Raw genomic sequence first — 24,558 nt, 5'->3', positions numbered from 1 at the left:
CTTTCATTTCCAGTAACCCAAGAAGACAAAAGCTGAGGGAAAAGGTATGCTATCTTCCTTTGCTTTGTTAGCAGTGATAACATCATTAAACAATTTTTTTTCTTTTTCTTTCCAAGACAGGGTCTCTCTGTGTTTCAAGCTCACAATCCTGTCTTAGCCCATCAAGTGCTAGGACTGCACTGTGTCCCCCAACACCTGCCTACTGTTCTAGACTTACTTTTAGGTCAGGGCGTTCCTTCATTTTTTTGGGCTTTTTCTCAGGAGGACCCTTCAGCTTCTCTTTTTCCTGGTTTCGTTTAAGTCTTCTCAATTGCTCTTGAATCCTCCGCCGTTCTTTTCGCATCTCTTCTCGATGCTGCTCATCAAAAAGGGCAAATTTTCGACTGAAGAACAGGAGAAAAAAATATGACAGGACCATAAGCAACCTAAATCAAGGTGACTACCCGGAAAGCTACCATCTCAGAATATAAGTAATTCATCCAGGCTGAAGTGAAAAAACTGTCTGCCACCTCCACCTTCCTTGACAGTCAGTCTTCCACATGCAGAGTAACATCTCTCAATCGAAGTCGTGAATAATCATTAAGATTTTGCTTTTGATTTTTGAGACAATGTTTTACAGCCCAGACTGGTTTAGACCTGTGTTCCTCCTGCTGAGTCCTCCCAAGTGCTGGTATTACAGCAGTGATTTTTGCAAAGCCAAACCACCATAATCCAAACAGCAAACAGTTATTTTCCCAGTGATTTGGCTCTGTTCAAATCCAAAGCTCTAAAGGCAAGACAGTTCTGAATGATAGCAGATTTCCAGGGATAACAATATATATTCTAATCACTACAACTCACGCATATACTTTGTCTCCATCATTATTTTCCCCGCCACACTCAAAAGTAGCACATCAAACTCACATGAATTCCTCATCTTTCGTGGTACGTATGCGCACATAAGCATCAATAACAGCTGGTTTTCGGACTGTCTCACAACGAACATACTCCTTCCCCTCTTCATCTCGAAATGTTCGGTAAATTTTGAGACAGCGGCCAGTGGCAGAAGAGTTAAGGCTAGTCACCGAAGCCGTGTCATCATCTCTGTGATTATTTCCTGCTGCTGCTGAGCCTGCTGCTGCAAGATAGAAAACAATTTTCAAACATTCCCTCCTAAAACCCAAATGGCCACTTTCTTGGGGTTGAACGGAGACGTTCATCATACCACAAAACCCTAGTTCTACTAAAAACAGAGTTGTTACTAGCCACAAGAACACCCTGGTTTGCCCTTTCCTGACTTCTTTTTAACCACTGCCAATTTCCATTTTTATAAATATAAACATTCTAGAAATACCTCAAAGTATTATTTGCTACTGGAGACAGAAAAGCAATAATTATACTGTTATTCCTCTGAATAGCAGAGTGACAAAAAACTCTTAGCAGCAAATAGTTGAAAACATCCAAGCAAGGACTCAGGAGGAAGAAATAAGCCCAGTCTTAAGACCTAGCATGCCAGGCGGTGGTGGTGCACGCCTTTAATCCCAGCACTCGGCAGGCAGAGCCAGACAGATCTTTGTGAGTTCGAGGCCAGCCTGGTCTCCAAAGCGAGTTCCAGGACAGGCACCAAAACTACACAGAGAAACCCTGTCTCGAAAAACCAAAAAAGAAAAAAGAAAAAAAGAAAAGACCTAGTGCATGCTTCTCAAACTTTAATACGAATAGAAAATACCTGGGGATCTTGTAAAAATGTAGACTAAACTCAGTAAGTACGGAGAGACGATTCAAGGTGATCCTACCTTTCTAACACATTTCCATCAATGTAGATACTGTGGTTCAGAACTACATTAGTAAAGAACTGGAGGACCACAATGGTGTAAGAGCCATATATCTACTAAGTAGGCAGAAAAACAAACTTATACAAACTTTACAGAGATGGGCAAACAAAGGTAAGACAGTAGGAATGAAAATGCTCACTCTAATCTTCATCCTCAGACTTCATCCTCTCAGTATCTACATTCACTGCTTGATAGCTATTATAATCAGAAGAATCACAGGGACCTTGTTATCCATCATCCTCATCATTAGCTTCTGCAATTATTGGATGAGTTTTAGCTCTTTTTTGGATCTAAGCTTCCTTTAAGAATCTTCTGAAAACTATGAATCTTCTCAGAAAATTGCCTATCTGCATAAAATTTTAAATATAAATTCAAAGACAACCTGGCAAATTCCTCTAGAGATTCTCTATTTTATTTATGTTTTTGAAGACAGGGTCTCATTAGGTGCCCCAGGTAGGCCTTCAAATCAAGAGCCTCCTGCTTCAGCTTCCCAAGTGCTGGGATTCCAGGTATGTGCCACCACATCTAGCCAGACACTCCTGGTACTTTTTAAAACTGTTTCTCTGGGGATGAATTCCCAGAAAGCTGATTTGATTTTAAGCACACCACTGGTGGCCCTGGCTTGGCCAGGTTCCTGACACAGAAAGAGGATGCAGAAGGCTGGCAGCATCTCTTCGATTTTTTTCCCCCACAGACTAGAGTCCAGTTTGTAGAACTCTCTCGACCTCATCTACAGGTTTCTCTATACTTATTCCTTATTTTGTCTCTGGCTTGGACTCAGTTATAGTCTGCACTTATCCAAGCTCCGTTTCTGATCCCTTTCTTTGCTTGTGTGAGAAGCCCCCTCACCCAGTAGCATCCGCTGGAGTTCCTTCCGCTCCTGCTCCTCCCGTTCCCGAGATAGCTGAGAGCTCGTTTTCTTGTTCTGCAGCATGTTCTCAATGTTCTTTCCCATTTCTTCAAAGTCACTGTCTTCAGCTGAGCTGCTGTCTGTGTCAGTTGATAAGACTTCAGTTGATGACAAAACCCTAGCAAGAGAGAAAAAGTTAAAGACCAGGGGAAATACAAGTGTAGCAAGAAGGAGGATTGGAGAAATAGAAAACGGAGAAATCGCAGGGCGGTGGTGACGCACGCCTTTAATCCCAGCACTTGTGAGGCAGAGGCAGGCGGATCTCTGTGAGTTCGAGGCCAGCCTGGGCTACAGAGTGAGTCTCAGGAAAGGCGCAAAGCTACACAGAGAAACCCTGTCTCAACCCCACCCCACCCCCCCCGCCCCGCCCCCCCCCCCAAAAAAAAAAGAAAATTGAGAAATCAACCTTAAAAAGATATACTCAGAATCCACAAAGTCATGAAACCCCTAACAGAAAAACTACATATTCCTAGACATTTCACAAATCTGTAGTAATTCTTTCAGAATCACTGGGGGAAAAAAGCTAAGAAAGCAGCACACAGGCCATTTTTTTTAAATTTTCTTGAAAGAGATTCTCACTGTTTCCTCTCTCCACCCCGCCACCCCTCCACCCCACCCCCGCCTCAGGTATGCCTTGAATTCCTTATGCTTCTTGCCTTAGCCTCCCAAGTGCTGCTCAGCTCCCCAGTACAATTAGATTCATAGATCCTTTTTAATAGCAAATTACTATTCTTTCATAATTAAGCCATTAGAGGAAAAAAACATAACCACTTAAAAGTGCCAGACCCAGGCAAAGTAGGCCACACAAACTGTCACCAAACCAAAAGAGATCAAGCTTAGCATTTCATGACATTCAAAGCTTTTGCTAAATTACTCTGAAAACAGTAGGTTCAGCAGGCATGGTGGCACATGCTTATAATCCCAGTACTCAGGAGGCAAAAGCTAGAGGACTGCCAAAGGCTTGAAACCAATATGGGCTACATGGTAAGACCCTGTCTCAAAAAAAAAGAAAGCTTTAGAAAAGTTGTGCATGGTGATAGATGCTTTTAATCCCAGCACTCAGGAGGCAAAAAGGTAGGTGATGGGTTCAGGGCTGACTGGGTCTCCATAGTAAGTTCCAGGTCAGCCAGAGTTACATAGTGAAATCTTGTCTTTAAAAACAGGAATAGGTACTCCGGCAGTATTATTACAGACGGTGCCTGGTATTTCAGATACCTAACCACCTAGTTACATTTTTTTTCAGGTGACATCCTCTTCATGATACAACAATTTCTGGTAGAGCATGGTGGAGAACACCTGTGGCCCAAAATTTAGGAGACAGGTACAGGAGGATCATCAAAAGTTCAAGGCCAGCCTATCCTACATAGCAAGTTCCAGATCAGCAGGGCTATATAATATCTCATCCTAAAATAGAAAAATAGTATGTAGGAGCTGAAGGCACAGTTTATTGATAAAGTATGTGTCTTGCATGTACAAGGCCATTAGTTCAAAACAAAACATGTCTAGGACACTTCCCCTTTCCAGCTTAAACTTTCCACAGTACTGAATTAACATACTTGTTCTGTAGGTCAAAGATACGCTGACATTCCTCTTTGTAACGCTCTTGATGCTCAGCCACAGAAAACCTTGATCCACGGGCAAATTTACTCATGGGCCCCTCTCCAGAACGAGCCTGTTCTGTTGACATTGTGCGTACCACATCAATAACTTCCCATCGGGACAACTTTTTAATCTGTAAGAGAAACACAGAACTACATATATACCTCATTTAGGGATGTAAAAGGACAAACCAGGGCCATTATTAGAAATATAGACAAGAAAACAAACTTCTGAAAGAAGTTTAGAAAGTTTGGGTAAAGTATTTAGGACCTATTATGATCTACATCACATTAAAAACCCCAGATAGTTCTTTATACCTTCCTACCTTTCTATCTGTATACAAAGCCTCTTACTCAGAGTTTTCCTCTTCTACACCTACCTCTTCCTCAGGCACACCAAATTTACGAAGAAGTTGTTTGGCATTTTTCAGAGACAGGCGACGAAGGTCTGCATCTGTTCCCGTGACTGTCTTCTTCACTGGCTGAGGCTCCTTATCATCCTATCTCAAACAAAAACAAGTGAGAATCTGAAGCTGAACTCCTAACAGTAAGCATCTATGCCGTTCTGGCAAATGCACCATTTCCAGGTCTTCTACTCTATTTCTACTGCTCAAACCTCACTCCTTCCTCTTTTCATTTCTAGAAATCTAAAGACTCTCACCTTCTGCTGTGTAGGTTTGTTTGGAATCTTCACATAGGAGAAACCTTCACCACAGCCTGTGGGATCTGCTACTCCAGTCACCTCCAGGAGACATTTGCCCTTCATGGCAGCAATGAAAGCTCTTGTAGTATTCCAAGGAGCAGTACGAACCTAAGATAAAGAAAAGGAGTCAGGGTTGTGGGAAACATTGTTCCACGTCTAACCACTACCTAAAAGGGTAGAATAATTACTCTGAATGTTTCCACGGTTTCTTAAATTATCTAAATATCAAGTTAAATAGAGCAGTTATCCAATGCTCAGGTCTCTTCTATGAGACTTAAATCACAGTGTTTAGAGAGAGTGCAATCGGGATAAAAAAATGTTTATCAATGGTGTTCTTCAGTCCATTATCTCTAGGATTTCAGTAGGTAGTGTTGTACCCACATTCATGATGATCATAGAAGGACAACTGCATTTTATTGTCCAATTTTTCAAATGGCTTTCTTATTCTGATTTTTTTTTTTTATAGTAGGGTCTCTAGTCTAGGTTGGCCTGGAACTCTCTATGTATTAGAGCATACTGATCTTGAACAACTGATCTTCCAAAGTGATGGGATTACAGATGTGTGCCATCTCACCAGCCAAAAACCTTCTTTTTAAAAGAGATAATGAGCAGGGCAGTGGTGGTGTGTGCCTTTAATCCCAGCACTCGAGAGGCAGAGGCAGGCAGATCTCAGTGAGTTCAAGGCCAGCCTGGTCTACAGAGCGAGATCCAGGACAGGCTCCAAAGCTACACAGAGAAACCCTGTCTTGAAAAACAAAAACAAAAACAAAATAAATAAATAAATAAATAAATAAACTACACAGAGAAACCCTGCCTTGAAAAACAATAAATAAATAAACAAATAGATAGATAGATAGATAGATAGATAGATAGATAGATAGATAGATAAAAGAGATGATGAGGGCTGGAGAGATGGCTTGGTGGTTAAAGCACTGACTGCTCTTCCAGAGGACCCAGGATCAATTCCCGGCACCCACATGGCAGCTCACAGCTGTCTGTAATTCCAGTTTCAGGGGACCCAACACCCATGGCAAAACACCAATGCATATAAAACAAAAATAAATTAATTTTAAAAGAGATAATGAGAAGCACTGATTTAAAAAAAAATGAGTGTTGTGGGCCAGAAAAATGGCTCAGTGATTAAAAGCATTGCTATACAACCTTAGGGACTGGAATTTGGATCCAAGCACTCAGATAACAAGCCCCAGCCACAAATGCCTATAACTCCAGCTCTGAGGGATATAATCCCCTCTTCCGGACTCTGTACACACACATACATGAATAATAAATCTTTAAATTAAGAAAAACTACAGAGCCAGGAGGAGTGGCACATGCCTTTAATCTCAGCACTCAGGAGGCAGAGGCAGGCAGTTCAGCCTGGTCTACATAGTGAGTTCCAGGACAGCCAGGACAACATAGAAAGACCCTGTCTCCAAAAAAAAAAAAAAAAAAAAAGAGAAAGAAAGAAAGAAAGAAAGAAAGAAAGAAAGAAAGAAAAAAAGGGCTTGCTGCTCTTTCAGAGGACCTGGGTTCAGTTCCCAAGAGCCATGTCAGGTAACTTATAAATAAGCACCTGTAACTCCACCTACAGAGAGATCCAATGTCTCTGGTCCTCCAGGCACCTACACTCACTCACTTATGTGCACATATCCACACAGAGACACACATATATATAATCAAAGATAAAAATATACAAATGTTGCTGGACATGTTGGTATGTGTCTGTATTCTCAAGAGTTGGGAGACAAGGGAGGAAGATTTAAAGTTTCCAGGCCAGACTGGGTTACAGAGCAAGATTCTGTCTCAAAAAAAATAGTTTGTAAAACCTTACTTCATCATCAATCTTCATCTGGAAATCTTCTTCATTTTCTTCCTCAGGGGCAAAAAAGGACTTCTCTCCATAGCCAGCATCCTGAAAGAGGACAACTCTATGTATAAATAATGTCAATGGAAAAAAGTTTTTTTCCCTGAAAACCCAGTTTTATTGAATACCAAAATACCAATCGTATCAGCATAGAAAATGAATTCTGTAGTTTTCAATGTATGTATTACTATTGTGCATTCTTGAGCTACTAGAAGATATGCCAAATTCCAAGGAATCTGCTCTAGGGATGTAGTTCAGTGGCAGAATGCTTGCCTAGCATGTGCAAAGGTCCTGTGTTCACACAAAAAGTTTTTTTTCTAGAATCATTTTTAAAATAATTGATTTTTATTTTATGTGAATTGGTATTTTGCCTGCATGTATATCTGTGTGAGAGTGTCAGATCTCCTGGAACTGGAGTTACAAACAGTTGTGAGCTGCCATGTGGGTGCTGGGGATCGAACCCAGGTCCTCTGGAAGTGCTCATAATTGTTCAGCCACTTCTCTAGCTTCCACACAAAAACTTTTCAAGGAATGTATGTGCACATGTGAATAGCTAGGGCCTATTTAAAAGGCAAACTAGGGGCTGGAGAGATGGCTCAGAGGTTAAGAGCACCGACTGCTCTTCCAGAGGTCCTGAGTTCAATTCCCAGCAACCACATGGTAGCTCACAACTATCTGTAATGACATCTGGTGCCCTCTTCTGGTCTGCGGGTGTACATACACACAGAACACTGTATACATAATAAAATAAATAGATCTTTAAAAAAAATAAAAGGCAAACTAAACTAAAGAGAGATTCTAACTACAGAATTTCTCAGTTGGACTTTTTCTGTTCTAGCCTTTGTAGTGTTTTGAATGAAAATGGGCCATAAAGGCTCACAGGGAGTGCACTATTGCGAGGTGTGGCCTTGTTGGAAGAAGTTTGTCACTGGGGGTGGGCTTTGAGGTTTCAAATGCTCAAGCCAGGCCCAGTGTCACTCTCTCTTCCTGCAGCCTATACATAGAACTTCTGGCTACCTCTCCAGCACCATGTCTGCCTGCATGCTGCCATGCTTTCTGCCATGATGATAATGGACTAAACCTCTGAACTGTAAGCCAGCCCAATTTGAAATGTTTTCCTTTGTAAGAGTAGCTACTGTCATGGTGTCTCTTCAGAGCAATAGAAACCCTAACTAATGGCGCTGGAGAGATGGCTCAATGGTAAAGTGTAGCTAGAAGGTTTCTCCAGCCCTGCCCGGTTCCACCTGGTTCCACTTGGCCCGCGGTCCTGCAGCTGCTTATAAAATAATCATTCAGAGGCTTAGTATTATTTACAAACTGTATGGCCTATGGCAGGCCTCTTGCTAGTTAGCTCTTATAGTTTAACTCAACCCATAACTATTAATCTATGTATCACCATGTGTTCCATGGCTTTACCTGCATCCCATTCCAGCTATCATCTTTGCCTACCCGGGAATCTGAAAAGTCCTTTTCCTGCTTGTTTTACAAAAGAGTCACCACCCAAATGAATGATCTATCGGGGTTTTTTTGGTGTGTTTTTTTTTTTTTTTTTTTTTTTTTGGTTTTTCGAGACAGGGTTTCTCTGTGTAGCTTTGCGCCTTTCCTGGAACTCACTTGGTAGTCCAGGCTGGCCTCGAACTCACAGAGATCCGCCTGCCTCTGCCTCACAAGTGCTGGGATTAAAGGCGTACGCCACCACCGCCCGGCTGATCTATCGTTTTTAAAGCAAGGCAATAGGACTTACGTCCCTCACAGAGCCTCACATTGACATTTAGCTACACTATAACTTCCCCTAGAATCCATATACACTGAAAGTACCTCATGCAGTTTAAATTGTTGAATAACTGGTAATAATCTAGTAACTATCATCTCCAGAGTATTCTCTTGTATGTCTCTGAAAAGAAAAATAGACATAAGCAGTGCTTAACAAGAAGAGGCTCACCTTTAGTCTCTGCTCTGCAGCTATCATGCTATAATAAGCACAGCACTGTTCTGGCGATACCATAGCTCTGATCTCCTCTTCAGTTGGTAAACGAAAATCAGACTTCAGCACCCACCAGTTTGAATCCATCCCTGGAAAAGATACAGAGAAACTGCTCTGACTTCTAAAGACCCCAAAGTAATAGTATAGCAAACTGACATTGAACCAAATAATGTCTAGATAGGACTAGTCAACAAAACCCCACTGCCAGGCTTCCTACATCTTAAGTAAGACATGCAAATACTCACATGGACTCTCCTAGTAACCAATTATTATCAAATTATCAAAAAAGCAATCAAAGCCTCTAGTTACAAGATTTGGTACCTTCTCCTTTTGACAGACATCAATTTCTATTCTATTAGCTATGATTTCTTTTAACTGAAAGTCATAACTGTTTGGGATTATGAGAGTATCACAGAAAAGACAAGTAGTCACACTGATGACCTGTACGTTTGAAGTCAGCACAGAGCTTCAGCCTCTTCCGGATGCTGCTTTCTGAATGTGACGGAAAGGCTTTCTTTATATCTTCCATCCGGATCCGCCGTGGCCTATCTTTACTCTTCCAAAACAGGCGGTAAATAAAAACCTGTCCAGTAAGTCAAATACACTTTATTAGATAAAGGATAAAAGTCCTCACCAGGGTCCCTTCCCCAACTAAGCTCAGCCATGTTTCCATCTTTTGATTAGCATGTGCATCTTAGCCCAACTCCCATCTTACCTGCAGAAAGTCTCGGATGTGTGTATTGGCCCTTTTGGAGTTAGGACCAGGAACTTCAAACAAGGGACACTGCTGGCCCACCACAAAAATGTCCACTAATTCTCGAATATAGTAACCCTGCCTTGTTCGAATCATCAAGAAGTCAGTCTCTGGCATCTTATGAAGATAAATTGGAGCACGAAAAAGATTGTTCTCAAATGCCTAATGAAAGTAAACCACAAAGGTTATTTACAAAGAAACCCTAGAAAATTCAGCCAACGATTGAAAAAGGAAAATAAAACTTACCACTATCTATATTCATTAGATCTAATATCTATACAATAAAATAAGCAAATGATATGGAATAGACAGGGTTTCTCTTTGTAGCCTTAGCTGTCCTAGAACTCGCTCTATAGACCAGGCTGGCCTCCAATTAAAAAATCTGCCTGCCATTGACGCCTGAGTGCTGGGATTAAAGGCATGTACCACCACCACTGCCTGGCTAATATTATTTTTTTTTACCCACTATCTTTTAGAATTTAACAGACAAAAAGAAATAAAAACTTTAAAAATAGAGCCAGGAATGGCAGAGAATGCTTATAATCTAAGCATTCAGGAGACTGAAGCAGGAAGATCAATAGCCTGAGCTATGGCATGAGATTGACACTCAAATAAAAAACTGAGGGGGGGGTGCTGGAGAGATGGCTCAGCAGTTAAGAGCACGGGCTGTTCTTCCAGCAACCACATGGTGGCTCACAACCATCTGTAATGAGATCTGGTGCCCTCTTCTGGCCTGCAAGCATGCATGTAGGCAGAACACTATACATAATAGATAGATAGATAGATAGATAGATAGATAGATAGATAGATAGATAGATAGATAGATAGATAGATAAATAAATAAATAAATAAATAAATCTTTTTAAAAAAATGAGTCAGAGCAAGACATAGTGGCATATTCCCTTAATCCCAGCCTTTGTTAGGAAAGCAGGAAGATTAGGAATTAAAGGTCAGCCTTGACTACATAGTGAATTTGAGGCCAATCTGGCCGCATGAGGACCCCATCCCTCAAAAATGAATAGAATGAGGCTGGGAGATGGTTCAGCAGGTAAAGTGCTTGTTGTATAAGCATGAGAACCTGAGTCTGGATCCCCAGCACTCACATAAAAAGCTGAACACAGAGGCATCTGTCTATAATCCTAGTGGTGACAGGGAGAGGAACAGTGAAGATAAGATCCTAGAAAACCACTAGCCAACCAGTCCAGGCAAAACTGTAAACTCCAGGATCTGAGAGATGCTATCTCAAAAATATAAGGTAGTGAGTAACAGAGAAAGACAACCAATATTGACCTCTGGCTCTGAGTTCCACACATGCATATAATCCCCACATATACACACAAATAAAGAAATTAAATAACAGTATTGGAAGAAAAGGTGTTATAACCCATACCTATAATCTCTCAGCACTTGGAAAGTAAAGGCAAGAGGATCAGGGGTTCAAGGCCATCCTTGGCCACATAGCAAGTTTGAAGGCAACACAGGCTATATGAGAGACACTTGACTCAAAAAAATAAAAAGAAATGAAAGTATATGGTTTAGATTCAGAAGAAAGAGCCTATGGTAGTCACTGTATGAAGTCACTCAAGTCAAAGTTTCTGAGCTTAAGTTTCCTCAGCTACAAAATACAGGGTACTTAAAACACCTCTACTTCACAGGACTACTATGAAGAGCTTTATACATTAATCCAGTAACATACTCCTACCCTCCAGTCTCATACACAAGAGGTGAAGACAAAACAATTTAGCGGGACGCGGTCTCACAGAAGCCCACGGAGGTCTCAAAAACAAGGCAGTTCTCCTGTATCACTAGACTGTTGAGTACTAGGGTCCCAGGCATCGTGCCTGGCTTCACAACAGTTTTGAATACATTAGGTAATTAATTAAAAATTAAACAAAACAATGAAGGAAAGTCTGCTAAGAGGACAGAATGAACAAAAGCAGAAGAGCAGTTAGATAGAAATATCGGAGATATAAGTAGAAGCCAGGGAGGCTGGAGAGATGTTCAGAGGTTAAGAGCATTGGCTTGCTCTCCCAGAGGACCCGAATTCAATTCCCAGCACCCACATGGCAGCTCACAGCTGTCTGTACCTCCAATTCCAAGGGATCTGATACCCTCACACATGCATGAAGGCAAAACACCAACGCACATAAAATATAAATAAATTTTTTTAAAAAAGCAATTTAAAAAAAGTAGAAACAAGATAGGGATCAACTATTAAAAACTCTGAATCTAAAGAAAAGTATCCCCCACCACCAAAAAAATCCTAAGAGAGCTGGGGAGATGGCTAAGCAGTTAAAGGCACTTGCTACTCGATTAGAGGCCTGGAGTTCTAATTTTAGTATCCACATCTGACAGCTAAGAAATACCTAAAACTTTAGATACAAGTAATCAGACACACCCTCTTCTGGCTCAACATGTGTGCACAAACAAATAATAAAAATAATTGTTTAAAAGTCCTAATAGGGGTTGGGGATTTAGCTCAGTGGTAGAGTGCTTGCCTAGCAAGCACAAGGCCCTGGGTTCGGTCCTCAGCTCTGAAAAAAAAAAGACAAAAAAAAAGTCCTAATAATGGGGGCTGGAGAGATGGCTTAGTGGTTAAGAGCACTGGCTGCTCTTCCAGAGGACCCGAATTCAATTCCCGCACCCACATGGTGGCTCACAATTGTCTGTACCTCCAGTTCCAGGGGATCTGACACCCTCACAGAGACACAACAATGCATAGAAAAAATAAAAATAAAAATAAATAAATCATTTTTTAAAAATCCTGATAATGCCAGGCAGTGCTGGCACATGCTTTTAATCTCAGCACTCAGGAGGCAAAGGCAGGCAGATCTCTGAGTTCCGGCCTAGCCAGGGCTATGCAGTGAAACCCTCTCTTGAAAAACAAAAACAAAAACAAATCCTACTAATGAGCATTAAAAAGGAAGACTTTCATCATACTGGTGGAGAAATTAAATTCTTTGGGGGGGGGGGAGGGAGATGGATATGATTAGAGACAGGGTCCTAGAACCTGGCTGTCCTAGAACTCGCTCTGTAGACCAAGCCAGTCTTGAACTCAGAGATCCGCCTGCCTCTGCCTCCTGAGTGCTGGGATTAAAGGTGTGTGCCACCAAAACCCAGCTGAGAAAATAAATTCTTAATGTTCACTATAGAGAGACTTACAGAAGATAGTAAATAATCTTTAAGTTTTAGTTATATTTCTCATTTATTGTGTGTGTGTGTGTGTGTGTGTGTGTGTGTGTGTACAAATATGGGCACATGTGTGTCATGAAGTACATGTAGAAGACAAGAAGACAACTTGCATGAGTCAATTCTTTCTTTCCCCCATGTAAATCCTGGTGTGTCATGGTGCTTTATCACAGCAATAGAAATCCTCAGACAGAAAAATTGGTACCAGGATCATGGATATTGCTGTGACACACATGACTATGTGGTTTTTTGGGGAGGATTTTTAAAGGAGTTTGGAACATTGGGCTGGAAAAGCCACTGAGTGTTCAGAGTTTAATCGTCTGTTCTATGGAAACTTATAAGATAATGCTGAGAACAGTGCAGATGATGGAAACATGGCTTATGAAGTTTTAGACAGAAGTCTGAGAGTCCCTCAAAGACTATCAGGGCCATTCAAGTGATAGTTTGAAGAAGCACAAAAGTGAAATATCCTGCTCTGACCTCTGCATGTACATGTACCCACACACTCATGTGATCACACACACATGCATGCACGCACACACATGCCCTACAAACAATTGGGCAAGGTGGTAGTACACACCTATAATCCTAGCACTTGGGAAGCCTGTGTTACCTAAGACTCCCATCTCGAAGGAAAAAAAAAAACACAAAAACAAACCCAGAGTCATCTAGATGTCTTGGCAGGTAAGAATGTTAGCCACCAAACTTAAACCTGAGTTCAATCCCCAAGACTCACATGTAGAGCAAGAATTGACTCCTGCAATTGTCCTTCAACCTCCCTAACACACACACACACACACACACACACACACACACACACACACACACACACACAGAGTGTTAAAAAAACTATAAAAGTAGTCACAAGAGAATAAGATGGATTACTTAAAAACCACCAACAAGAAACCTCAAAGAAAATTACAAGAACAGGAAAGCAATCAATAATCAGAGGTGAGAGGGGCTAAGGGTGTGTGACTCAGTTTACCAGACTAATCTCAGACTTGCATACACAAGGCCCCAGGTTTAATTCTCCAGTACTACCTGCCCTGACAAACCTAGAAGGAATGATTAAAGAACTTGCAGGTGCAGAAAAACTAGCAATAGTGACAGTGGAATAAATAAATAAGATACAAGAATAAAGGAATGTTTAAGATTGCTATGGACACTGTGTCACACACCTGGAATCCTAGTACTTGGGAGGCAGAGCCAGGAAGGTTGCTACAAGTTCAAGGGCAAACTTGTCTATATACCAAGTTCCAGGCCATTTCTAGACTACAGAGTAAGTTCCTGTCTAAAAAAGAAAGAGAAAAAAAGGAAAAGATTAGCTTGAGAAATGAAATGGGAGAAAAAAAAAAGGAAGTAGGCAGTTCTGGAGATTGTTCTGTATCATTTGTGGACCTCCATAGTTCTTTTTAAAAGCTACTGCCAGAGGACCTCACTATAACCTTCAGAAGAAAGCACAAAAAGCAGCACTTCACTCTGGCGAGACAGTATATGATTCAAGTATGATTCAGTATTCACAATGGCCACAACTAATTACCATCAAAATGTACCACTTTTTTTTTGCAGTGCCAGACACAAAGCCAGAGCATTCAACATGCTAGGTAAGCATTCTACCACTGAGCTGACATTTCTAGTTCCTCAAACATACTAATTTCACACAAAAAATTTAAAACACTCATAACCTACATTAATTCTACGTAGACTTCCCAGTGTTTTGTTTTTGCTTTTTTATTTTTGAGACAAGGTCTCGCTCTATAGTCCAGGCTAGCCTCAAATTTGCGCCTTCTAGTACTGGGATTGCAAGCAGGTACCACCCACACCGAGCTACCAGAGTGTATTTTTATATATTTTTTTCCTTCTTTCCATTTTTTTTTTTATTGAAACCAGGTATCACTATGTAGCTCTGGCTGTCCTGGAACTCACTATGTAGACCAGGCTGGCCACAAATTCATAGAGATCCACCTGCCTTTGCCTCCCTAGCGTTGGGATTAATGTGTGCATCACCACCACCACCAGCAGCCAGTGTATATTTTCAAAAAGCTGTTTTATTTTTTATTTGCAATCCCAGTACTCATAAGGCTATAGACTGACCCAAAGTTTGAGGCCAATCTAGGCTACATAGTAAGTTTCAGGTCAGTCTGTGCTATAGAGTAAGGTCCTAGCTCAAAAAATACACATACACACAAAAAACAACAACAAAAAAAACACAAATCAAACAATAAAAAAATACCCCACTATTCTATATTTAGCCTAAAGAAAAAATCTGAAAAATAACTGAGAGTTATTTTTAAGAAAAAAAAGTTTGACACCTGGCAGTGGTGGCACATGCCTTTAATCCCAGCACTTGGGAGGCAGAGGCAGGCAGATCTCTGTGAGTTCAGGGCCAGCCTGGGCTACAGAGTGAGTTCCAGGAAAGCTACACAGAGAAACCCTGTCTCGAAAAACCAAAAAAAAGAAAGAAAAAGAAAAAAAAGTTTATCTTAAATTTTAAATTATACTGATTTTTTGCTGGTTTACCAGACTGGCCTCAAACTTGCAACATAGCCAAGGATGACCCTGAAATCCTGATCCTCCTGCCCTCCATGTCCAGTAGATTATATTAATTTTTTTACTTTTAATTCTTTAATTTTTATTTCTTAAAAATGTATATGAGTGTTTTGTCTTCATCTATGTCTGTGTACCACACAGATGAAGTGACCAAGGAAACTAAAAGAGGGTTCAGATCCCCTGGAAGTAGAGCTACAGATATTTCTGAGCTGCCATCTAGGTGCTGGGGAATCAAACTCAGTCCTCTGGAAGAGCAGCCAGTGTTCTTAGATGCTGAGCCATCTCTCCAGACTCCTCCTTTTTTGAGATAGGGTCTTACTACATAGCCCTGGCTGCCTAGAACTAAGTATGTAGACCAAGCTGATCTCAAATTCTGCCTCCCAAGTGCTGAGATTAATGGTGTGCACCACCACACCCACCATCACTTATACTACATTATACCTATACATGAACAGTACCTCAACCAATCAGAATTGTTTCTTTCTGGGCAAACTTGCTCCTTATCTGTCAATTTCCTTAGGAGAGAATAAAGACAGGAAAGAATTCTTCACCTGTAGTAACTGGCCAGGATGGAGAGAGCCCAGGAAAGGAGATGTATGGCAATAAACAGTTTCTCCGTATTTGCAATCTGGGGCTCCAGGATCTTTTCCAGGTTTCTAAGAGAAACATAGCAAACTCAGTTAGACTCACAGAATAAAACCAATAAACACACATGTAATCTTCCATAAGCATAGCATTTGCTATTAACAAAAGACACCACTCCTTTCTCCCAAGAAATGTATATGACAAAATACATGTTCACAGATTATCACTACATACCTAATTACAGTTATATTGATAACAAACATTTCAGGGACTGGAGAGATGGCTTCATGGTTAAGAGCACTTGTTGCTCTTACAAAGGACCCAGGATTGGTTCTCAGCACTCATATAGTGGATTACAACCATCCAAACTTCCAGTTCCAGAGGATCCGACACACTTTTCTGGCCCCCTCAGGCACCCGGCATACATGTAGTACACATACATGTATGTGTACATGTATGCAACAAAACACTCATACACATAAAATAAATGTAAATGAGTTTTTTAAACACACACACACACACACACACACACACACACAGCACAGCACAGCACAGCACAGACTCACCCGTTTATAGTAGTTTTTTATTTTGGTTGCCATGCCAACTTGCATCATTAATGGTCCATTTTCCTCACTGTATTCTGCAAGAATAAGGTCTCCATCTTTGCCTGTAAGGTCCTGAGGTGTGCGCATAAAAAACATCTCTCCACCACCTGAGGCTTGCCTCTCCTGTTCTCTCATCTGTCCAGAATAAAGACAATACAGCCTATTTCCAACAGGAAGATAAACTACACACATTGACATCATCCAATTTAAGAGAATACCAATGTCTTTACCATGTTATATTGTTTGAATCTTAGTTGTCTTTTAATAAAAAAAACAGAGCCAGATATCAAGGTGAAAGCTGAAAAATCAGAGAAGTAGAACAGCCAGCCACTAGTTCTTAAATGTGGTGATATATTGTGTACCCTAATAAACTTGCCTGAGGATCAGAACAGAGCCAGCCACTAGATTAGACATAGAGGTCAGGCAGTGGTGGCACACACCTGTAATCCCAGGACTTGAGATCTCATGTCTTTGCTTGGGAAGCACACATGCCTTTAATCCCAGGAAGTAATATGGCAGGGCAGAGAAAGGTATATAAGGCTTGAGGAAACAGGAACTCACTCTCTTTAGGCTGAGGATTTTGTAGAGGTAAGAACTAGTGGCTGGCTAATCTGCTTCTCTGATCTTTCAGCTTTCACTCTGGGTTTTTTTTATTAAAAGACCATCTAAGATTCGAACAACAATGTTATTCTTTTTTCATTTCATTGTGAAAACTTTCAAACATACCACTAAAATTGGAAGAACATCCTTTATTTCACTACTTAAACATTTTCACTATTTATCTGTAAATTTTCTACAGATTTTAGTAAACCAGTTTTGAAAGCTGCAATATTTTAGCCTTAAGTATATTCATATATATCTTCTAAGAATAAGGATATCTTTCTAGATAACCAAAATAGAACTGTATCACATCTGAGAAAATAAACAATTCTCTAATATAACCTAATAACCAGTACAGTATCCCAATTTGTACCCCAATTATCTTATAGAACATTTTTTCTAACGAGGATGCAATTATACCTTTGCCTTCTTTTTGATGTGCTTCAGCAAAGGCTGGACTGAGTGTGGACCTGGCTGAGATAGTGTCCCAAAGGAGTACTTTTTTAGAGGTGGTCGATGGAACTGCCGGAGTTTGATGGGTCCCATGTGGGTAGGAAAGAAGGGTTGCCGTAATTCTACTGCTGGAATTGAATGCTAAACAGAAAATAGAAGAGTTATAAGTAAACACTAACTCCTCCCTAGGCAAGATTTACCCATATCCTCCATCAAAACAAAGCAGCTATTTGTACCTGGATAATATTCCCTCCGAAAGTACCACGAAGACCCTGTTGCTTGGGATAGTAATACTCATCATTGGAGAGATTCCATGGATCTTTCACTTCTGGCTGAGACATGTTCTAATGATAGATCAAATAAGCCTCGGTCAGACAACCCTTTCCTAATACTTTTCTTTGTTCTTCTAAATACCAAGTTCTTTTCTTTTCACAAACCTGCTGTGGTTCTTCCTTGATGACTCCTGTTTTTCCTAAGAGAATTCGACTCTTCTTCAGAGATGATTCTTTCTTATTCTCCTTGGAAGGAGAATTAGAAGTAGCTTCTTCCTTCTCATCGGGGATCTCTGAGGATGGAACCAGAAAACTTCCAAATTGCTATCCCTAAATGCTCATTTTCTTTCTTTCCTCCTCCTCTTCTTCCCTTCCTCTTTCCTTTCACCTCTCTCCCACCCTTTCCCACACCCCTCTATGCAGTACTAAGGACTAAAACTAAGGTCTTACACAAGCTAGGCAAGGACTCTACCACTGAGCGACATCTCCAGTCCTCTTGACCTCCTTTTGCATTATTTTTAGGTAGGATCTCACTAAGTTGACAAAGCTGCCCTGGAACATACTCTGTTGCCTAGATAATCCTTGAACTTACAGTTTTCCTGCCTTGGCCTCCCAAATACCTGGGACACATGCCACCAGGTCCAACGAAAATTCACATTTCCCATTGATATTTTGAGTTTCAAAGTAGATCTCTCACTCCACTTTCAGACTACTTTTAGTTGGTAATTCACTCAACTACAAGCCTGATTTTTTTTGTTTGTTTTTTGTTTTTTGAGACAGATTTTCTCTGTGTACCAGCCCTGGCTGTCCTGGAACTCTCTTTGTAGACCAGGCTGGCCTTGAACTCAGAGAGATCTGCTTGCCTCTGCCTCCCAAGTGCTGGGATTAATGGCATGTGCCACCATGCCTGGCTTACATGTTTGATCTTAAAGTTAAAATTTTCAACATTCTTACATGAGTTTTTTCTAAACACTCAAACACTAGAAACTAGCAGCTACATCTCTTTTTAAAAATCATTTCCTAAACGTTTTTAGTTTTGGGGGGAGGGAATGGGAGGAAAGAAAGGAGGGGAAAGAAAGCAGTCAGTATGTAAAATATATGAATAAATTTAATTAATAAAAACAGTTTCTAGTTTTGTTCTTTGGAATTCCTTTTGCCCTTGGACATTAATAGTAAGATGTCAAAGATAAAGAACACTGGCTTCTGCCATCACCATACCCAAAATCAAGTTCTCATCATTGGGATCAAGTGTCAATACAGGAGGCTCCAAAATCCGGGGCATTGCCTGAGCATCCCAAATGATATTGTCCTCCCAACGTCCATATACCAGATCTTCATTATCAATGGGGAAAATGGAATACCAAGGTTTATCATCATCTAGTGTGGCTGCAAAACCTGGCCAAAACAAGAGGAGAAAACAGTAACAAAAAAAAAAAAAACACATTAGTGCTCCTTTCAGTCATGATTCTAGCAAACATAAAAACAATGAATACTAGTGTAGGTATTCATAGCTATCCAAAAGGAACCTACTTGACATCATGTATATCTCACTTTGACAGAAACCACTGATAACAAAATGTTCACTGCAATATTATTTATAACAGTTAAAACTTAAACAGCCTACTTACTAAGGGACTAACTAAATAATTATGGTGAAGGGCGGGAGAGATGGCTCAAAGAGCACTGGCTGTTCTTCCAGAGGACCTAGGTTCAATTATCAGCCCCCACATGGTAGCTTACCACTGTAACTCCAGTTCCAGGGGATCTAACATCCCCACACAGACATAACTGCAGGCAAAACACCAATACACATAAAATAAAAATAAATTAAATAAAAAATTATGGTGAGCCAGGAGGTCGTGGCACACGTCTTTAATACCAGCATTCTGGAGGCAGAGGCAGGTGGATTTCTTTGAGTTCACGGCCAGTCTAGTCTACCAAGTGAATTCTAGGACAGCCACAGCTACACAGTGAAACCCCATCTCGATAAACAATATATATAACAATATCAAACAAAATATATATATATATATATATATATGGTGATAAACATTGGTATTTAACTATATTAACAAATAAAGCAATTACTGGTAAGTAAGAAAAACAAACTTCTAAGAACATTATGTATAAAGTAAGAATACTATACACTTGGGAAGCTAAGAGAAAGATTGTAAACTTGAGGCCTGACTGGCTACCCACCAAGATCTTGTATGTACTGTGTAACTATGTAACTGAGTTGGGTATGGTGGTACTTTCCTTTAATCCTAGCACTTGGAAGGCAGAGACAAGTGGAGACCAGTCAGGGCTACACAGTAAGACTTTGTCCCCCCCAAAACCCAAAAATTCAAAAGAAAAACTATTCAACTAATAAAGTACTTAACTAGAACTGAAGAGAAAAACCTTTTTACAAGATTTTAAAAATTAAGGTATTTTTAGTCAGATGGTGGTGCATGCCTTTAATCTCAGCATTTACAGGGCAGAGGCAAGAGGATCTCTGAGTTTAAGTCCAGCCTGGTCTAGTTTTAAGATAGCCAAGGCTACACAGAGAAACCCTGTCTTGAAAAAGCAAAAAAAAAAAAAAAAGACATTTTTGAGTTGGGTGTGGTGGTACATATGTATAACCCCAGCAATCAAGAGGTAGGGGCTGAAAATACTGAGTTCTAGGACAGCCTGAGCTATATATTGTAAGACTGTCTCAAAAAAAAAAATCAATGGTAGGGTAGTGGTGGTGGTGTATGGCTTAAACTGTACAATGAATCCAGGGTAACTGAGAAAATTTGGATAACACAGAATGGCATAAAGAGAAAAAAAGAAACTAGAAATAATTACTGCCAATACTTTAGTAGATTTTCTCTTACTCATATTTTTTGTTTACACAGTTGTATTTTTCATTTTTACAAATGAAATATACCAAATATGCTGTTTCATATGTTGTTTTCTTTCCATTTTAAATGTTTCCTGGCATTTACCTCCAATCACAGTACTCAAAAGGCTAAGGCAGAAGGATTACTTCAAGTTCAAGGCAAGCCTAGACTACATACATGGCAAGTAGTAGACCAGCCAGAGCTATGGCATGAAATCCTGTCTCAAAAATCCAATAAATCAATGTGACTTTTTAATATGACCCTCTGTCCTCAGTGTTGGTTAAAGGGTTATCAAGATCATCAAGAATAATTTAGAGATCGTCAAGGACTTGTTTAAAGGTGCTTTCAAGTCTAACTGATAGCTCTGACACAAACAGATAAGATGGAGGTATTTAAAACCATTTTTCATTTAAAAATTCAATAAATAATTAATAGTTTCCACGTCTTTAAACATTTATATGACCAACTTTAAAAACTTACATATAAAAATTATGTTAAGAAAAAAATCAACAAGGTGTGGTGGCACACACCTTTAATCCCAGCACTTGGGAGGCAATGACAGGCAGATCTCTGTAAATACAGGCCAGTCTGTTCTACATATATAAAGTTCCAGGCCAGCCAGGACTACACAGTGAGAACCTGTCTCAAAAAACAAAAAAGCAAAAGCAAAACCACAGTATAGCATGGGTGAAGTGGCTTATACATCTAATCCCAGCTCTTGTGAGACTGAGGCAGGAAGACTGCAGCAAATCTGAGGCCAGCCTGGGATACAAGATAGGCAGGACCTTGTCTCCAAAAAGAACACCACTACCACAGTACTCAGAAGACAGAGGCAGGTGGATCTCTGTGAGTTCAAGGCCAGCTTGATCTACATCGCAACACTAACTTAAAAAAAAAACAAAAACAAAAAGATCAACAAAAACAGTATGTATGACACTGAACTCAAATCATATATGGCAAGAAATACTTATAATAATAGTACTTGGGAAGCTTGAATTAGGAAGATGGTGAGTTTAAGGATAGCCTGGGCTATAGAGTGAGTTCCAGCCTTAGGTACAGAGCAAGACCTTGTCTCAACATTAAAAATTAACTAAGCTCAACCATATACATGCAGAAAACACATTAAAAAGTTAATAACTGATAATCGCTAGAATATCAGAATTTTTCTTTTTGACACTGTTTTCATGGTTGAGAAAAAAAATTATAAAATGATCAAGTGCCTTTATAAATAAAAAATGAAAATAAATCAGGGATTAGATTTACAGCATTTTACTCTGCCTGAACAGCCTAAAAGACTGTAACTCGGATTCCTTATGATGACTGAGATGAAGAACTGTGTGAGCAACAGTGTTAGAAGAGAAGCACACCTTGCTGGACATTGTAGGCCATGGCATTCCTAGTCATACTGGACGGAAGCCAGCCTGCCAAACTTGCACGCTGAGGTTTTGTTCCTTTGTGTTTGACATCCTCCCCATCCCAGATGATGTCATCTTCCCAATGCAGTTGTGTCACCATTAGGAAGTTTTCATCTGCCAGAAGATCAATGCCATTGCCCTCCTCAAGATTCCTTAGTTTCTGTACGAGTAGAAAGAATAATAAGTCAGTCACTGGTCAAAGTTCCCAATCCAGACAGTAAAGGATTCATGTGGTACCACAAGTGGTGCTGTGTCAGACTTAGTGTCCAATACCTGCAATCCTAGCACCTGGGAGGCAGAAAGGAGAATTCCAAGTTTGAGGTCCGTCTGGGATACAAAGTGAGACCCTGCCTTAAAGAGCCAAGGGTTGAGAATGTAGCCCAGTGGCAGAGTGCTTGCCCCGCATGTGCAAGACCCTGGGATCAATCTCTAGCACAGAAAAAAGTGATGTTCTACTTATGCAAAGTGCCTGATAAGAAAAAAAAAATCTGCCTCTTTTCCAACTCTTACTTTGGAACAGCACCCATTTCAAAAACAGAATCCTTAGAATAAAGTTTAGTTACATGATGATATACCCCACTATGCAAATCTCCTACTACAGATTCTACCCAAGAACTTCCCAGCTGAGAAGTTAGTAAAAATGATAGAACCCTAAGTACACTGATCCCTCTCTTATATACCAGAATTGCTTACCGTCATCATATTGCATTGTACTGTGGGCTCATGTTCAGTCTTCCTCATTTTGAAGCCATAGTCAAACCCACTACCATCTTCGGGGACACCGAGCATATCGTACCACAGCCGGGCAGGTCCATAACGCCATTCTGCCACTCTTGGTTTGGTATCCATCACTTTATCTGTGTCTCCAGTGGACTGGGAAAACTTGGACTCCACAGGAGCCATCATTGTGATCTGTAACAGAGTCAAGTATGGAGAGGTGGGGCTTCGCTATTCCAGACGACCTAAGGCTACAAGAAAATTAACAATCATAAGGTGACTTAGAGGAACCACAAGTATGATTCCTGAATAGGAATTTTTACCTGGAGTTAGAATATAAAAAAATGGAGTTATATCATCGCATGCTCTGTCCACGAGTCACAGCCTTATATTTAGCAATGTATCACCATCTACCCTGCCCTGCCCCACCAAATATTTTTCTGTTACAACAGGAAAGGTGAGACACTGCATTTAACTCATAATTATTATTGGTAAGTAGCAAAGAACTCTTTTTTTTGTTTGTTTGTTTTTCGAGACAAGATTTCTCTATGTTGTCCTGGCTGTCCTGGAACTTGCTTTGATGACCAGGCTGGCCCTGACCTCACAGAGATCCACCTGCCTCTGCCTGCCAAGTGCTGGGATTAAAGGCATGCACCACCAAGCCCGGCTAGCAAAGAACTCTTAATGCTGAAGTGTTAGTTCCCACTTGGACACAAGCTAGAGAGCTTTCTGCATGCCCCCATGTCTCCTTTGCCTACTTCATCATCAGAGAGACACTGCTCTGGAGGTGGAGGTGGAGCATAGTCATAGTTCCACAGCGATTTCTGGTTGGCTTCTAGTTCTCCTGAGCACTCTTCCTCCAGCGTCGGCTCTTCCTGTACAAGCTCACGGTGCTTCTTTTTCCTCTTTCTCCGAGCACTCCTCCAAACCGATGGGACATTCTTTCCTGGTCCAAAAAGACGTAGAAAGCGTAACACCTAGAACATATAACATACTATTATGTCAGAGATTTGGTGTCTGAAAAACTCTCAAGTTATCTATTCAATTGCAGGGGAGAGAAAATGAAGGAATGCTAAGTTCAGACCATGAAAGTACTGTCCCTTAGAAAGACAATTTCTTTTTTTCTCCCTTTTTCTTTTTCATGTGGTACTGGACTTTGAACTTAGGGACTTACATGCTATCAATGAGCTACATTCCCAGTCCTTAGCTTTGTTTTATTTTTGTTTTCTGAGACAGAGTCTCACTATGTAGCCTTGGCCTAGAATTCTCTATGTAGAACAGGCTGGCCTCAAACTCAAGAGATCCACTTGCCTCTGCCTGGGTTTAAAGGCACGCACCACCATGCCTGGCTAACCCTCAGCTTTTACGACAGGGTCTCATTAAGATGCTCAGGTTGTTCTTGAACTCACTCTTTGAAGCCCAGGAAGTCTTGAACTTATGGTCCTCCTTCCTTAGTCTCCCTAGTAGCTGGGGTCATAGGTCTATACTATGTCTGATATGGTAGTTTGAAAGAGAATGGCCCCCATAGACTCATATATTTGAATGCTGTGTTCCCAGTTAATAGAACCATTTGGGAAGGATTAAGGTGTGTGGCCTTATTGGAGGTGTGTCACTGGGGATGGGCTTTGAGGTTACAAAAGCCCAGGCCAGGCCCAGTCTCACCTGCTCTCTGCCTGCGGAT

At 40.6% G+C, this 24,558-nt stretch overlaps 1 protein-coding gene across 4 annotated transcripts in view; it reads right to left on the bottom strand.

Moving 5' to 3' along the window:
* The window catches only part of Taf1 (TATA-box binding protein associated factor 1), a 75,451-nt gene that overhangs the window by 42,791 nt on the left and 8,102 nt on the right, over window positions 1–24,558 (bottom strand). For 3 of the 4 annotated variants that reach the window (XM_059250300.1, XM_059250297.1, XM_059250299.1), the window contains exons 6-24: window positions 23,636–23,854; window positions 22,854–23,072; window positions 22,113–22,320; window positions 19,100–19,276; window positions 18,047–18,174; window positions 17,846–17,953; window positions 17,577–17,750; window positions 16,518–16,691; window positions 15,918–16,022; window positions 9,589–9,789; window positions 9,315–9,456; window positions 8,832–8,962; window positions 6,857–6,937; window positions 4,984–5,133; window positions 4,703–4,822; window positions 4,281–4,456; window positions 2,664–2,842; window positions 904–1,117; window positions 218–383 (exon numbers count right to left, since the gene is read on the bottom strand). In XM_059250300.1, the coding sequence (XP_059106283.1) occupies window positions 218–383; window positions 904–1,117; window positions 2,664–2,842; window positions 4,281–4,456; window positions 4,703–4,822; window positions 4,984–5,133; window positions 6,857–6,937; window positions 8,832–8,962; window positions 9,315–9,456; window positions 9,589–9,789; window positions 15,918–16,022; window positions 16,518–16,691; window positions 17,577–17,750; window positions 17,846–17,953; window positions 18,047–18,174; window positions 19,100–19,276; window positions 22,113–22,320; window positions 22,854–23,072; window positions 23,636–23,854 (3,072 nt within the window). The remainder of the gene's footprint in view (window positions 1–217; window positions 384–903; window positions 1,118–2,663; window positions 2,843–4,280; window positions 4,457–4,702; window positions 4,823–4,983; window positions 5,134–6,856; window positions 6,938–8,831; window positions 8,963–9,314; window positions 9,457–9,588; window positions 9,790–15,917; window positions 16,023–16,517; window positions 16,692–17,576; window positions 17,751–17,845; window positions 17,954–18,046; window positions 18,175–19,099; window positions 19,277–22,112; window positions 22,321–22,853; window positions 23,073–23,635; window positions 23,855–24,558) is intronic. The other variant, XM_059250298.1, reaches the window with a different exon arrangement.

The sequence above is a fragment of the Peromyscus eremicus genome, chromosome X (genome assembly GCF_949786415.1).
Source record: "Peromyscus eremicus chromosome X, PerEre_H2_v1, whole genome shotgun sequence".
Taxonomy (NCBI): Eukaryota; Metazoa; Chordata; class Mammalia; order Rodentia; family Cricetidae; genus Peromyscus; species Peromyscus eremicus.
This window is presented reverse-complemented; position numbering and strand designations above follow the sequence as displayed.